General features: G+C 36.7%; 1 protein-coding gene across 1 annotated transcript; it reads right to left on the reverse strand.

The window, feature by feature from the left end:
* Nucleotides 1-6,242: 6,242 nt before the first annotated feature.
* On the reverse strand, nucleotides 6,243-15,427 carry LOC132158009 (prolactin regulatory element-binding protein-like). The gene is made up of 10 exons (XM_059567251.1): nucleotides 15,267-15,427; nucleotides 13,857-14,032; nucleotides 12,975-13,170; nucleotides 12,659-12,894; nucleotides 12,504-12,584; nucleotides 12,259-12,386; nucleotides 8,962-9,135; nucleotides 8,790-8,862; nucleotides 8,451-8,610; nucleotides 6,243-7,172 (listed from the first exon to the last, which is right to left on the reverse strand). Exons 2-10 carry the CDS (start codon nucleotides 13,989-13,991, stop codon nucleotides 7,078-7,080), a joined length of 1,278 nt encoding a protein of 425 aa, XP_059423234.1. The 5' UTR covers nucleotides 13,992-14,032; nucleotides 15,267-15,427; the 3' UTR covers nucleotides 6,243-7,077.
* Between the last annotated feature and the right edge of the window lie 1,638 nt (nucleotides 15,428-17,065).

Below are 17,065 nucleotides of genomic sequence, written 5' to 3' on the forward strand. Positions count from 1 at the left end.
CACAGTTCACATATGGATGTTTTCCTAAATGAGGGAAATTAAATGAAATTTTGTTGTGAGAGCAAAATTACTTTATTTTGCCCAACAAAAGAGGACACATAGAGGACACAATTGCGGGTCTGTGTCCTGGAGGGGGACCTGTTGACTGAGCCAGAGCCTGTTTTTTGCTCTAATATCTCCAATGATGACTTATGAGGCAAAAGATAATTAGGCCTAGGTCATTATTGTCAATTAACTTCAGAAATGGAAAATAAGGAACAATTGTGATTCCTAATCTTATTCTTTAAGAAAATAGTGTTTATTATTGTATTTTTGTAGAAAATAAGTGTTTATTCTTTAAAGGGGACCTATTATGTCTCTTTTCACAAGATGTTAAACAATACGTCTCTGATGTACCCAGAGTGTGTATGTGAAGTTTTAACTCAAAATATTTTACAGATAATGTTTATAGCTTATTAAAATTGCCACTTTTAAGTATGTGCCAAAACGCACCATTTTCGTCTCTTCCCCTTTAAATGTAAATGAGCTGGTGCTCTGGGGAAGAGGGCGGAACAGGTGCGAGCCTTTGCGAATAAACACTCCCCTATTAGTACAAGCCTGTTATCTTTACAGAGAACACACTTTAAAAGTGATTGTACTGTGCATGAAAAACTGTGCACTTCATGAATTACACAGAGGGGAGCATGGCACGATAAAAAATAACTCATGGTGCTATCGCATGTTACTATAACTTTATAAGTCCCACTTGTGATTATGAGCTTGACTACTTCACATTGCTTTCCCATGCAATTTTTACTCCCTCTTTCCTGTTCATGATCATTCTGGCAGCGTGTGAAGGCAGCATCAGTAAAAACAGACAGACACTGCATTACAGCCAGGTCCTGACGGACCCCGACGTTTTTACACCCCTTGGGCCGGGCCTCGGGCCTGTTTCAGGCTTCTCATTGTTATTATATTTTAGACATCCATCAATTAGAAATGAAAATAATTGCCACACTGGTGGAAACAACACGAGGGGTAAATAGTAAGGAGATATTAAAATGTTTCACTAATGAACTAGTTGTTTCTGAGTCAGTCTCGCAAGGATGCAGTTGCTGAGCCTGACTCGTCATCTCCTCAGTGGATGCGCCTTTACAGAGAAGTGCATCTTTATGGATTATGATTATAATGAAAGAGTATTTGTTTTCGATTTGTTTAATTTCATTAATTAGTAATTTAAAGCTTTCTATATACATATATATAAGAATGCTGAAAGCTGAGCCCGGTTAATGTAGTCCTCCAACACCTTCACGGGCTGCCAGTATGGCATAATGGGTTTGAAGGGCTCGGCTGGCCTCTCCAGAAAATACCAAATACACCAAATAATGTTATTTTTTTAGCAACGTCATATGACATATTAAAATGTAATTTCTTGCTGGTATCAAAGCTGTATTTTCAGCATCATTCCTCCAGTCTTCAGTGTCACATGATCTTCAGAAATCATTCTGATACACTGATTTACTGCTCAAGAAACATTTCTGATTATTATCAATGCTGAAAACAGTTGTGCTGCACAATATTTTTGTGCAATATTTTAAACTTTTTTTTTCAGCTGATTAGACATATTTCTTTTGAGTTCAGTGCAGTTTATTTGTATTAATGCTTTTGAATTAACATTTACTGTTTGCATTTTAATTTAGTATTTTTTATTTACAGTAGTTAGTATTTTATTATTAGTATTAATTTGATTTGATTATTTCTGTCATGGGGGTTTTATTATGATTTTCATTTTAGTTATGTATAATAACAATGGTTCAGTATTGTCATAACAAGTAACAGCCATCAAAACTATATTTTAAAATTTGATTAAATTAAAACTAATTTGCCCATATATAATGCAATAAATGGAATGATAATATTAAAAATAAAATATATAAAAATGTATATTGACATTATAAATTTAGATTTCATTCTTAATGAATAAAAGTATACTAAAAATAAAAGAAATTCACATTATATTGTTTTGTTTTTTGTATAAGCTGTGTAAATAAATCACAACAATCAGAAGAAAGAAAGAAAGAAATAATAAAGTGCAAAAATATACAGATCTAAGCACTTGACATTTGGAGCAGAATTGTCAGATTGTGTGTGTGTGTGTGTGTGTGTGTGTGTGTGTGTGTGTGTGTGTGTGTGTGTGTGTGTGTGTGTGTGTGTGTGTGAGTGTGTGTGTGTGTGTGTGTGTGAGTGTGTGTGTGTGTGTGTGTGTGTGTGTGTGTGTGTGTTGTTTATGTTGCTGACACCAGCAGAAGCAGGTTAAGTCTGTTTTACATTAGCTTTCCTGGTTACTTGGCTGTTTTACATTTAAGAGGATTTTTATGTGAAATTGACCCCAGGAAACCTTTTTCATCTGGCAGAATGCATTTTTCTCTCCTTAATTTGAAATGCTTGATCTTCCTGTGCATGTTATGGGCGGCATCAGAGAGGCCCAGTATTTATGGGGCAAACGTGCATGTTTCCCATATTTTAAATCACACCTTTGAAATCCCATCATAAGGGCCGCTCACTTAACCCATAACTCTCTCCAACTCTGATTTATGATTTTACAGTACTGAGGACCAGCCACGAACCAGTCCTTCTTTAAAAAAAAAGCAAGATGGTACATGTAACTCATTATATATACGGGTCATTGCCATTTGAACCCAAAAATGTTCATTTGAAAAAGTTACTGCTTAACATTAAAGCATATTTTCCCACCTCAGGCCAAATGACCACCACACGTCAAGTCCAGGATTCACATTAGTTATATAATTCAATGGTTGAACACTAAAGACCCACAGTATTTCAGTGCTTTCAGAGTCATTTTAGAATTCATACTGAATTTTTATTTTTTTAATTGTACATTTGAATAGGAACAGCAAATTAGGGATGTTGAAATATATATTATTTGGGATTAATAATCAAAATGTGTGTGTGTGTGTGTGTGTATATATTACTATATTTAAAATATTTCAAGGTTGAAAGTTACAGAGTTGAAGATTATTTTTTAAAATGTAGTCCTGTTCTTCATGCACATAATTACTATGTACTTACTATGGTAATAACTGTGTAATAACCTAAACCCTTATGTTAGTACACTTTGGCGTGCACGTTAAGTGCACATACTGTAAAACAAACTATAAACACTTTTTGTATTGTAAAAAAACATTGTAAATATAGAGCTTCATGAAATTCTGATAAAAGATGTAAGACAATCAAAGCTAACACTTTAACTATTTTAAGGTGCCTTGTTACATATGCTACAAGTACTTCCTATGATAATAACAATTATTTATGCATAATTTCATGCAAGTAACACTAAGCAAAACCCTATGTAGTCAATTAATATTACACAGTACCTAAATGTATAATTACACTGTACCTTGAAATAAAGTGTAACCAATCAAAGCTCTATTTGAACCATGTGGTCAAAAAGACTTCAGTGATGTCACTCCCTCAGTATGTTAGAGAGATCAAGGCATTATTATTTAACAGGTGAATGTCAGCAGGCTGTTCATCTCGTGGCATGAACTGACATTAAGCAAAGAGATAAAAATAGTGGATGAATTAGTCACTCAAATCTTTGGGAATGGGATGTTGGAAATGAACCCAGACTCCCTGAACAGGCTGAGCGAGGGACAGAGGAATGCTGTTTGTTCCTGCAGCGTCCGAGACGTTGCTCTGTCTGGCCCTTCATTTCCTGCCGGCTCGGGCGTAGGTGCGAGGCGGGTGTTGTGTTTCCTGCCCACTGCTGAGGGCGTCTCAATCCCTCAATGTGGCCTTGCAGGATGATATTTCCAAAGGCCTAAACAAAGACCAGCCGCCAAACGTTTACCACATCGTGTTGTCCGTTTGACGGATGCCTCAGCACTTCTGCACACCCTGGCTTCTGGTTTCACTCTTTTCCGTGCGCCAGCCGTTGGTTTTCTGTGGGATCGGTCAGCAGTGTGAGCTGCTCTAGTGTGTGGGAAGATTGTTGTGCTGTGCTCAAGAAATCTAGATTAGGTCAAAAATACAGCACTGGTGAACAGCGCCACCTGGAGGTTCTAACTCGAACTATTAAAAGATGTGTTTGTTAATGAAAAATTAAGCAGAAATAAAGCCAAAAAAAGGAACTTCGTCTTCGTGGAACTGAAATAAACCTAAAGCTAAAAATAAATGTAATAAATATATATTTCTTTACATAAAATTACAAAAGCACATAACAAAATCACTAAAACAAAAATTAAGATAAAAACAATAAATCTGAAAATAAAAGCTACCTCAGAAATTGTTATCAAATACTATAATAGTATATAAATTCTTAAATAACACTAAAGTACTACTAATAAAATTTAAGCTAAAAATAAAAGGCAATAAAAATAGAGGAGTTATTATAGTAAATCATAAAATATATTTACTTAGAACTATTTTTTATATGTATTATTATATATATAAACTTTCTCAGCTTGCCAAAGTAACATTTCTCATTTTAATTTAGTTGAACTTTGTTCTAAAATAACTAAAAAACGGAAATAAAAAAATAGTTAAAAAAAAACGTTAAAAAAAAATACACAACAAAATTACTAAAACTTTAGCTAAAATTTAAATGAAAATGGAAAATATATATTTAAAAGATATATATTAATCACAATGACACTAAAATAACACAGGGTGGCAGAGTCATATGTCCTGTATACATGGAGGTGGGTTGTAAAATGTAATAATTACATTATAAAAATGAAAAATAAATACTCAATACTTTAAAATGCTAAAAAGTTATTGAAAAAAAAGTCAAAGTAAATACTTCAGGGCAATGACTTACCACAAAAAACCCCTTCGTGGATCCCTGCAGCAGCTAAAATGCTGTCTCGGCAGGTCACTAGGGTTTGAACACAGTTAGTGTGTCAGACTGAGAAATACTGCTGTGGATCAGCGGCGGGTGAATGGACCACAGCCAAGTTTGTAAAAGGGCAAACTAATAGAAGCCGTTCACTTAAAGGCCATTAAGCTACAAATATAAACTTGCACAAAGAGCGTAATTAGATGAAAATAATCACCCTGAGATATTTAAGGCACTGCTGTAAAACATATCATCAGCGTTCAAACGGTCCGAGGCTCTCAGTGTCATGGTGTCCAGGTTTAAATGGTGGTGCATTCAGTTCTAAAGGATTCTGGATTAACTCCGCTCCATATCCAGCTTTCTTCTGAAGTCAACCAGCTATTGAAAGTTCCTGGCACTAAACAGGGAACGTGGACAACTGTTTGAGTCCTCACAAATACCTAAAGGACTGAGGATGACAAACTCTCAACGACCCGGACGAGTCTGGAAACAATAGCATACACAGATTTCAAATAGTCTGCAAGAGAAAAAGAGGTGGGCTGGTTGTTTTACCTGAACGGAAGAGTTATTGGACAAAAGCTGATTTATAATTACCGCTGTTCAAAAGAATAGTTTGCTGTAAACGTACTCACCCTCCTCCAGTGCATGTTTCTCTGCTCCTCAAGCTCACCCTGGAATCCAGTTCCTCAACATCACATCGAAAGATCATCTCTTCCCAACTTCAGAACTCGATTAAAGACGCATCTGTTTTCTTTTTCTTTTTCTTTTTTTTCAGTTCAATTTGTTTTCAAAGGTTAAATGCTGTTGAATCCCGAACAGCATCCTGGTCTTTGACTGGAATGTTGTTCTGGATCAACACGGATGCAGATCCAGGATCACGTCTTACTTACAGAACCCGATTCTATTCCACATAAACTACTCCACAAATGAGAAGTTCAGAAATTGTTGTTCTAAGTGAACTCAAGTCCTAAAGCTATATGAAAATGTACACTTTAGCATACTGTTAACTTATTTATATAATAATTTAAAATAATATACTAATGTAACATCATCTGACGCTCATCTGAATGTTATCTGCAATTTAGTTCAAATGTATTCTAGTTTAAATTGACATTAAATGCAGTTAGCTGAACGTCAAGTGTTTACGGACTCATTTAAATAGGACTTTAGTACATTTAGTACATACATTTTCATGTGTGATTTCATAATTATTTCCATTTTCTTTGAAATACGGTTAATGTGTTACTGCCCAATGTACTAGTAAACATTTACGATAAGCTCAAATATACTTTAATGTCATTTATATTTAAACTTTTATGTCATGCATTTAAATCTATCATAATTGTTAATTATACACTTTTGTAATTACGAACTTGTTATATCCAGTCTGTCTGGAATGACAAACTTTGAACAGTGCTGTATATTTAATAAACACAATGCAATGGCGTCCACTAGTGGAGCGCATGAAAACACCAGTCACTTCAAACTGGACTATTGGGGTGATTCATTATTGCTTGTTCTTCCAAAACAGAGAAATGTTTGGCTCTGTAATCTGTTTACTGAAAGCACTTTCCCTTTTGCATGACGTCACAAATCCACTAAGCATGACATAACACCCATGCTTCACAATCCAATCAATTTCCAATGGATTAAATTCAATCCCATCCTACTGCTTTCTCCCTAAACATCAGATTTTACTCTGAAATATCTTGGATTATGCAAGTACAATGGGATGCGACTTACATATGAGGACTGTTTGTTAGTTTGTAGAAAACTCAGTGAATGAAGTGCTGTGCTACATGCTGATCATAACATAAATAACTGGACAACAGCATTTGCTGCTCAGATCTAGATTTATATTTTTACATGGTTTTAAATATTAAAAACAACAATCCACTGTTGAAATTCCCTGCATATATATTTCTGCATTAAAAGGCATTTCATGCTGGTGGAGCAGTCGCCGTCCATATGTGGAAATCCAGTCGTGTTTCCAACGATCCTGAAACATTTCTCTCACCGATGAGGAGAAAGAGCGCTTCAGGATCTTCAGGTCATGCCCTAAGAATTCAGAGCTCAAAATCTCACTCCAGAGCTGATACTTCAGTTAAAAACATGATGCTAAACACCGTCATTCCAATTTCCATTATTATTTCCAATTGATTTGAACAATTTTATCAATCCAAGTCATTAAGATATAAAATGTCATGTTTAGGTGATGGTGAGAATGGATAGGCTATACGCTAAATGAATCCTGGGAAGAGAGACTGCAGGAGCAGTATCAGTCCAACCAGCATCAGACTGCAGAAGAACAGCACCAGCCACAGCGGGAATGACCCTGAGATAGAAATATAACCGCATTACTGACGCAATATACATCGCACAAGAGTTACGAGTTACAATGAAAAGAAAAACTGTCCGAAAAGACAACAATCAGACACAATTTAATGCCATATAAAACATCAAGGGCTTGACTGACCAATCAGAATCCAGTATTTCTGGGAGCTGAATTTAAAAGTTGAGATCAAAGTAGTTACATAGCTCTTTTCACGATACACATTGTTTCAAAGCAGACGTTAATGTTCATAATACCTTACTATCTTTATGCCTTAATAGCAAAGACTACAGAATCCCTGAGACGTGTTTTGAACGGGGAAAATGCAACGCTCAAATCTGCGCAATCGCAGGAAGCCCCGCCTTCTGAATGAAAGAGCCAATCAGTAATCGGTAAAGTCAGCGGGTCACTGCAGCTGCCCTTAGAAGTGTCCCGGTTGCTATAGAAACAGTCAGCACTCGGAGACGTGCTCTTAGGACTGCACATGCGCACTGGCTGATCTAGCCTGAGAAATAAGCTTTTTATAACGGTATTTGAGCAAAAGTAACCACATTTATGACACAGTTGTTATCAGATTTCTTTGGTGATGTTAAATATACTGATTTCAAACTAGAAATTTAATCCTAAGCTTAGTGAACAGTTTTGGAGAATTGGATGTTTCCCGAGATAGGAGCTGCACTTGGATGCCCAAGAGGGGTTTCAAAGATGGCCGCCGAGTGACATGACTTGTCTTAAAGAGACTTTGATAATAATCACAATTAGCAGATTTGAGCTGGATGATAATAAATTTATATTTTGCAAAAATACAAGGAGAATATGTTTTGCTAAGTGGTATATATATGTGCTCTTATGACTGCGCATGCGCACTGGGTGATCCAGCCTGAGAAATAATAAGCATTTTATAACGCTATTTGAGAAAAAGTAACAACATTTATGACACAGTTGTTGTCATATTGCTTTGGTGATTTTAAATATACTGGTCTATGGGAGTTGACTTAATTTATAAGGATAAGTGGGACGTATATCCAAATTTACATTTATATATATATACATATATATACACTAAGTGCATATTGCTTTACGTGGTTTGTTGGTGTTCTATGTGTGAGTTTGAAATGTCCTATTTGGCATCCTGTATATATGATCTGATCCCAGTGATTAGTGAAAATACAGATGTGAATTTTAGCCACATTAGGGCTCATTTCATGCAGTTTGTTGTCTTCATGTATGCAGATGAAGTTGGACGTGTATGAATGCATATATCTGAGGCATCATACTCACTCCGGTTGGACACGGCATGCACCTGACAGCGGCTGTCGACCGCTACGCTCAACATGACCACTTCATTATTCCCCTTCACGGCTGCACTTTTAGGAGCATCAGGAAGGAACGTCAAGTCCGTGACAACAATGCCGTGAGTTTCCTGGATGTAGTACAATTTCTGGAGGGTCGATCAGAGACGGTCAGTTACAATATTTCACAATATTACTGTGATCAATCAATCAATGCTGCCTTAGAATTTGGCACATTGAAATTTTCAGCCTTACAATGCTAAGCCTATGAAAGCAGCTGAACAGGTTTTGGCTGTATGTAACTGATCAGTGATTCTGCTGTTTGTACCTGCAGGGAAAATGCTATAAAGATGACCACGGACCCCGTCACCGTTCCAAGACCAAGAAATGTTCCAGAGTCACTGAGGAATAATAACACACACACACACAACCATCAAACACAGGATGATTCACCACAACATTGAATAACTCATTAGAGATGCAGACGTATCGCCATCTACCTCACTGCAAGACAAGATATAACTTCATTCCCACAAGGCTTCGTGAGCAGTGGCAGGAAAGCCCGACCGTCCCATTTGGTGATGTAGCACGGAGGGGGTTTGCGGTCCCGTTTGTGGGGGATTTGGACTGTATAGAGTCTTAAAGCATCTTTCTGGTCCTCTACCTTTGCAAACCTGGTTTTGAGCAAGAACATAATGACAAAACATTAGCAAATCTGACAGCTCCTGGTCCATTACCAGCAGATTTTTGGTGTCTCATTATTTATGTACAGATATAGTGATGCAAATCATGTTTTTTTTAACTATTAGATGTGTTAGATAATAATGCTCTGCGGTGAATGGGTGCCATCAGAATGAGAGTCCAAACAGCTGATAAAAACATCACAATAATCCACACCACTCCAGTCCATCAGCTAACATCTGGAGAAAATCTGCGTGTTTGCAAGAAACAAATCCACCATTAAAGGGGTCATATGAAGAGATTTCAGTTTTTCCTTTCTCTTTGGAGTGTTACAAGCTCTTGGTGCATCAAGAAGATCTGTAAAGTTGCAAAGACTAAAGTCTCAAATCCAAAGAGTTATTCTTTATAAAAGTTAAGACTCTGCCACGCCCCCCAAAACAGCTCATTCAAACACGCCCCCATATCTTTACATCACTATGTGGAAACATTTGCGTAATGTCGCCCAAATGTTGACACAAAGAAAGAAGGTGAGGTTTCAGTAACACAGTTAGTGTTAAAGCAGTCGTGTCAAGGAGATGTGTGTGTTTCTAGGAGAAAGCAAAAGCACTTTATCTGGCCTTCTGAAAGCAGATGCATTTAGAAATCTTTAAGATTACTTACAACAGAACAGGAACACATTTTATGGATGACCGTTTCATGAGGTCATTCTGTCTTTGCTACGACAATCTGGTGCTTCTGAATCAGATACTGTAAATATGTTATTAGTTTAAGTATTTGCTATTGACTGTTCAAATGTGAAATTTTGTGCATCATGTGTGTGTGTGATAGAGAAAGAGAGAGAGAGAGAGAGAGACGGTCACAGTGCAAACACATACAAGCTTCATTACGGTGTCTGTCACGCGACTCTGATGGTAAAACTAAGGACGTTATTAACGGTCTTTACATTTAATTAGAAAGATGTAACTTGCGATTATGGAAAGGGTGTTACATTTCCAACGAGTGCTTGCAGTGTTCGGCCAATCACAATGCACTGGGTCAGTTGGCCAATCAGAGCAGACTGTGCCTGCCAGAAGGAGGGACTTTGTAGAAAACAATGCGTTTGAGAGAGGCGGGGCATAGAGGACCTACAATAATGTACAGTATTTCAAAAAGAATGTGTTTTTTGAACATTAAAGCATGTTAGCATATTCCGTTCCACCAAATACATGAAATAAGGATCTTTAAAAAAAGCATCATATGACCCCTTTAAAACATTTTAACGTTAAACTGTCGCTTCCGTCCAGTGAAATATCCATCTCCTTATGTCCTCAAACATCTAAATCAATTAAGGATGTAACGATTAACTATGAGCTGGTTCAAAATCAATTAAAATATGTGACGATTAAAACAGTTGAGATGCTAAACAAGTTGCGATTCAGTTAGGGCCAGGAGTTTATATGAACACATGTCTGAGGGGAACTTACTGTCTTTAAAAGAGTTTAGATGGTATTTTCTCTTGCTTCTGTATAAGGCATATTAAAGTTCATAAGTGCAGCGCTGCTTTGTTTACAGCGGTAACCAAGGAAACGCTTTAAGCTCCACCTGCTGCAGTGTTCCTAAGTGCTTTGTTTACAGCGGTAACCAAGGAAACGCTTTAAGCTCCACCTGCTGCAGTGTTCCTAAGTGCTTTGTTTACAGCAGTAACCAAGGAAACGCTTTAAACTCAACCTGCTGCAGTGTTCCTAAGTGCTTTGGTTACAGCGGTAACCAAGGAAACGCTTTAAGCTCCACCTGCTGCAGTGTTCCTTAGTGCTTTGTTTACAGCGGTAACCAAGGAAACACTTTAAGCGCCGCCTGCTGGCAGACAGTGAATCTGCATCTCGTTCAGTTCATCTGCTGTTTCTGTTTCATGCAGATATTTTTTATATATAGTTTCACAAAACTGAAGTCAATCCGTTCTGTTTTTGCATCAGATTTCAAAATTATACAATTTAATTTAGATTAAAATCTGCTCATGTGCATGTATGCAGCATCTTTGTTTGGATCATGATTAAAATGCAGCTCTCATTTTAAATGGAAAAGGCACAGACAAAGCCTTATTTTGTTTATATGAACAGATTTATTTCATTTGAGTTACTTATTTATTTGAATTGGGGCTTGTTTTAAAATTTCAATTTAGTTTAGATATTTACATTTACATTATATTTGAATTTTGTCATTTAGCAAATGCTTTTATCTAAATTAGAACCAACAAAAGAACAATAACATGCAACTGCAATATTAGTCTATTATTATAGTGGTATATTTAAATTTCACAAAGAAACATGCACCATTTTGTCCAAACAATAATAAAAGGACACACATAATTTATAATTTGTCTTATATTGTATATCGAATCGAAAAATCTAAATCGTGAATCGAATCAAATCATGAGTTGAGTGAATCGTTACATCCCTAAAATTGATTATTATTTATATAGAGCCATGTTTTTTTTTTTGTTTTTTGTTTTTTTTTACTGTTTTGGCTTGTACTTGGCAGTGTTTGATCTCTGCATATTTCTCTGCAGATACAGACAAGACGACTCTTTTTTTACTGGAGGAAGAATGCTACACAATATATATATATTTTATATTATAGAATATATATATATTCTAAATTAAAATACTACCATTTTAAAAAAATGCTTTTCTTTTGTACTTTCTATTAATCAAAGAATGATGAAAAACAAAATATATCATGGTTTCCACAAAAGAATGAAGCAGCAAACTGGTTTCAACATTGATGATAGTATGAAATGTTTTTTGAGCAGCAGATCATCATATTAGAATGATTTCTGAAGATCATGTGACACTGAAATACAGCTGCACATCACAGAAATAAATTACAGTTTACTATGTATTCACATAGAAAATGATTATTTCAAATTGTAATAATATTTCACAATATTACAGTTTATACTTTATTTTTGTTTCAATAAATGCAGGCTTGGTGAGCAGAAGAGACTTCTTTAATAAACATTTAAAAATCTTACTCTGACGAAAACAAAAACGAAAACAGAAAAAAAAGAATGAAAAACATATATTATACTTTTAGCCTATTTATGAAAAGCGGCAGCTGTCAGGAAGTGCACAACTTGCCTGCATGACTTGTAGCGGTACATCTTCTCTGTGATCTGAGGCATGTTTTCATGCCAACACAAACCCACGGCCAGCTGATCGCCGCTCCAAACGCTGCACTCGAAATCACGGCCAACTGTTACAATGTGCTACATCAAGAAAGAAAACACAACCAGCATAAAATTCACAATAGAGAGGCGGTTCTTAATTGCGTACTTGCTTTTCCTCAGTTCTTAATAACTAGAACAAATCTTCTCGGGACACACCTTGTTATCAGGACTGATGTCTATATCCTCCAGCTCATCCTTGTGAGCTCTGAAGCTGAACTTCTCTTTCAAAGAGGGGAACTGGAGAGAGAAGAGAGGAGTTGAGACAAGAACAGTGCTGATGAAAGCTACACAGACTCATGGGAGACGCTCACCTCCCACACTCGGACGAAACCGTCGGCTCCGCCGCTCAGCAGGAGCGTGAGGTCAGAGCTGAAGCGCACACACTTCACACAGGGGTCCTGCGGGCTCAGGTCGGCCTGCACCGCTCCAACATCCTCCACCAGCATCTGAGGAGAATCCTCCTTCATCTGCGCCACATCTCCTCCTCCTCCATCTCCGTTCTGGCCTTTCCTGCCTCTCTTCCTGGCTGCACCTTTATCTCCAGCCCCTGATGACAGGTGTCACAGGAAAAGATGACATGAAAGTGGTTCTGCATGAGCATTTCTTCATCAATTATCCTCTACTGACCATCTTTGGCTGCGGGTTTCTTCGCCTGTTTGGCCGCGTACTGACTGAACCTCACCAGACTGCAGTTGGCGTCCTGTCCCGCGGCGATCACGTCCCCAGCCAGACACATGCACATGGTGGCTCGCGTGTCTGTTTCATGAGTGTGCAGCAAGGTGGCGCTGTGCACACCGTCAACCAGATCCAGACTCAGGAAATGCTGCAACGAAAAGGTAACACTAAACATCCCGTCATCAGTGTTGGGAACAGTTACTTTTTAAAGTAATTGCATTACAATATTGCATTACTCCCTAAAAAAAAAGTAACTAATTACTGTAAATTACTTAGTTACTTTTTATGGAAAGTAATGCATTGAGTTACTTTTTATATATGGGCAGGGTTTGCCTGTTTGCTTTTAATTAACAAAAAAAATTTAAAAAACTTTCACACCAAAAGTGAAATGAATATGCCCGAGGCTGAAGGAAATGCAAATCCATGTCTGTACAGTAGAGGGCGCAGCTTTTCCCAAATTTTGGTCCTTCTGTTTAAGATTTTCCGAATTGAATTTTAATTGTTAAATTAGAAGTAATCTAACAATGTCTAACTAAATCAAATATTTGATTATTATTCTTAACAAATATAATTTTTCTATAAAACAACAGACAAACATTAACGACTGAATTTATTTATTGGATTATGTGAAGGCTATACATATTTCAGAGAAATCGGGAATATAAAGCACCTGATTCCATGTTGTACTCTTATAATAATACCTTATATATCCTACAGTATTTAAAGAACATAAATTACAAATAAGCAATTACATTGACTGATTAACGTCGATTATATAATCATGCTGCATCGCTCACGTGGATGGCCATGTGAGTGATTTGTTGGAGACAGTACCAGTCCGTTCTTGATCCCGGTCTTGGACGCTCCTCCTCCTCCAGCGGTGAGGATCAGGCCGCTCTGGGGCTCGACTCTCACAGTGTAGAGAGGGAAGGGGGCTCTGTACAGCTCAGGCGCTCTTCGTTTACCCATGCTGCTCTGCGATCTCTGGACTCTGGTCTGAAAGGAAGTTACTGCTTGTTACAGACAAAAAAAAAAAAAAAAAATGCAATATTATTGTCCATACGACTCTTGGTATTTCTGTAGTAGTATATATAATGTGCACAAATTTGTACAAATGTTCTGAATGAATGCATTTGGGTCAAAGAAGAAAAGTGGTTTTCAAGAGTTAAAAACAATAAAAGGTTAATGCCGCTTTACATTTTATTTCCATACCTAGAATGTGTCCCGCTTAATTTAATTTATTACATTTTTACTTTTTTAATAAAAAATAACTGAATTATTTTTTTTTTCTTTATTAATGACTCTTTTATATATTTTAATAAGTACAGGTCGTTTCATCATGCTCTGCAGTGAATGGGTGCCGTCAGAATGAGAGTCCAAACAGCTGGTAAACACATCACAATAATCCACAAGCTGCGTGTTTGCAATAAACAAATCCATCATACATAATGCATTTTGAACTTCAAACTTTTGCTTCCGGATGAAATGCAAGTCAATCCATATTGCATTCTCCAGTAAAAAGCTGTCTCGTCTGAATTAAGTGAGACATATAAAATGTCTTGAAACTGAGGGATTTGTTTCTTATAAACACAGTTTTTCACTTTACAAGATGTTCACTGATGGACAGGAGTGGATTATTCATTGTGATGTTTTTATCAGCTGTTTGGACTCTCATTCTGACGGCACCCATTCACTGCAGAGCATCCATTGATGAGCAAGTGATGAAACCAGATGAAGAAACAAACTCAAAAACATCTGGGGTGTTCTGAGGGTGAGAAAGCATTCATGTTTGATTAAACAGTAATATAAATGAAATAAATTTGCTCTGACATATCTTAAAACACGTAAGTGTCAACGATTTGTCTCAAGATGCACACCAATGAAGGCACGTTTATAAAAGCCATTAAATGTTCTAATTGAACTGTGGCTTAACCCTGGCATGATCTAAGCCCTGTCTCTGAAACCTGGGGCCACCATGTTTTAAGACTGTATTAAAAACTTCTTTCTGACAGCATACCATCTTACAGACAGACAGACTTCAGTTACAACACATCTCAATCCATTCCGTTTCCGTTTCCATTCACTGTACCTTCATCCCTTCAGTTTTCCAGACACATTATAACAGTGTAACGTTACATCCTGCTCTAGAGAGACTCCTTCAGACAGAGGGATACAAGCATCACTGCACTGATACATCCGCTTCCGGATCTCTCTCTCAGGCGCGAGATGTGTGAGGAACTGCACCTGTGTCTGTGGACGCGCTCCAGGCTCTTGCTCCAGTTATCCCAGGGTTTAGTGGACATGCCACTGTGTTTTTCCCGTGGATTTGTCAAAGAAACGCCATCTACTTCCTCTGTTTCCTAGATACACGTCAGCAGAGCGTCACATCCTACGCGCCTGCGTGCACGGCATCAGACGCGCGACCGTAATGAACGTAATAATAACGCTTTACTGGAAGTTTGAATGGAGCAAACTGAAGGATTTGTGCATTAAATGTAAAATAAACATACTTTAATCAAGCGCTTAATGTGTGGTGCAGTTTTGAAATGCTTAAATAAGGAAATTCATAAATATTTACAAAAGTGAAACAAAATGTAATCAGTTACTTTAATTCAATTGCATTTCATACTTAACTATAACATAACTATGATATAAAGTTTTAAAAATAAGCTAATATGACTGCATAATGCAAATAGAAAAATATTTTTTAATTTAATTAAATTTAATCTTTTAATTAAATAACAATAAAAAAATAAATATAAATATTAATTCAAAATATGAATTTAGACTAAAATATTCAGCACAAATCCGTTACTACTCTACAGTCGATGGCAACCCAAGCCATTTTTTAAAAGATGGTGCAATTTTGAAATGGCTATATAAACAGACCTGTAAAATAAATTATTTCTAATTAAATGTAATACTTTAAGTACATAATAAATATAATTCAAATACAATATCAAAATTAAAAACTAAAAAAAAAAAAAACTTAAATGTGACTGAAATTATAAGAATTGTATAAAATTGAATTTCATTAATTAATTAATCTATTATGGCTTTAGAATTTACTCTAGGTGGCAACCTGAGACTCTTAATTGTCAAAGCTGTTATCAAGCTGAAAAGCAACCTCGAGGAAAATGTCTGTATTCAAATTATATGCATAAAATACATGTTTGTAGCAAAATATGCAAATGTAAAGTACATAATCAAATCTAACCAGGTGTAATGCATTTTGCACTATACTTTTAATGTACTATTTAAAAGTATTTTAGAAATTACCTCCTTTATTACATGAAATGCACATTTTTGTTAAAGTGATATTTATTGACATTTTCCTTTTCAGAGAGAAACACAAAACTGTGTTTTCTGGGAAATCGTGGCGTAACATCAGCATTTAAGAAACATTGTTTACTATAACCCAGAAGCACACAGTGATAGAGACTAATATGTTAACACCCTGTTCGCCCCCCAAGGACCCTTTGTGCAGTTTAATACTGCACTATTTAAATAAAACAGCGTATCACGTGAATATCAGCATAGAATTAGGCAGAGCTTGTACTAGAAGAGGAGCAGAAGAGAAAATGACTAAACGAGGAGCTGAAAGGTCAGTTTCTTCACTCTGCTTTTCCCTAAAGCTTAAAAGTCCCAAACTTGCACATGTATAATGAAGTACTAGATAGTCATTCCCCTGTGAACCTCTGAGGCACAGCGAATTTAATAATTACCATGCTCCTGCTCTCCCTCAGGTTCTCTTTGTGTACTTAGCAACAGGAGCCTGGGAATATATATTAATTACCGTGAGCGGCAGGGTCAGGACGTGAGGCCTGTGAAGCGCCTGCTCGGTGATAATGTGATGTCACATTCATGGTTGAGTAGTGTGAGCTGATGTGATGTGTTTGTCAGGCATGATGTGATGTTGATGTGCTCTATCTATGCTTTATAAAGGTCAGCTGTCTGACTATTGATTGCTTGTTCAATAAAGGGTTACAGTGGAATAATCAATTTGACCCTGAGGAGATGTCAGCTGAGACATCCGCTGTCAG

The sequence above is a fragment of the Carassius carassius genome, chromosome 15 (genome assembly GCF_963082965.1).
Source record: "Carassius carassius chromosome 15, fCarCar2.1, whole genome shotgun sequence".
NCBI lineage: Eukaryota > Metazoa > Chordata > Actinopteri > Cypriniformes > Cyprinidae > Carassius > Carassius carassius.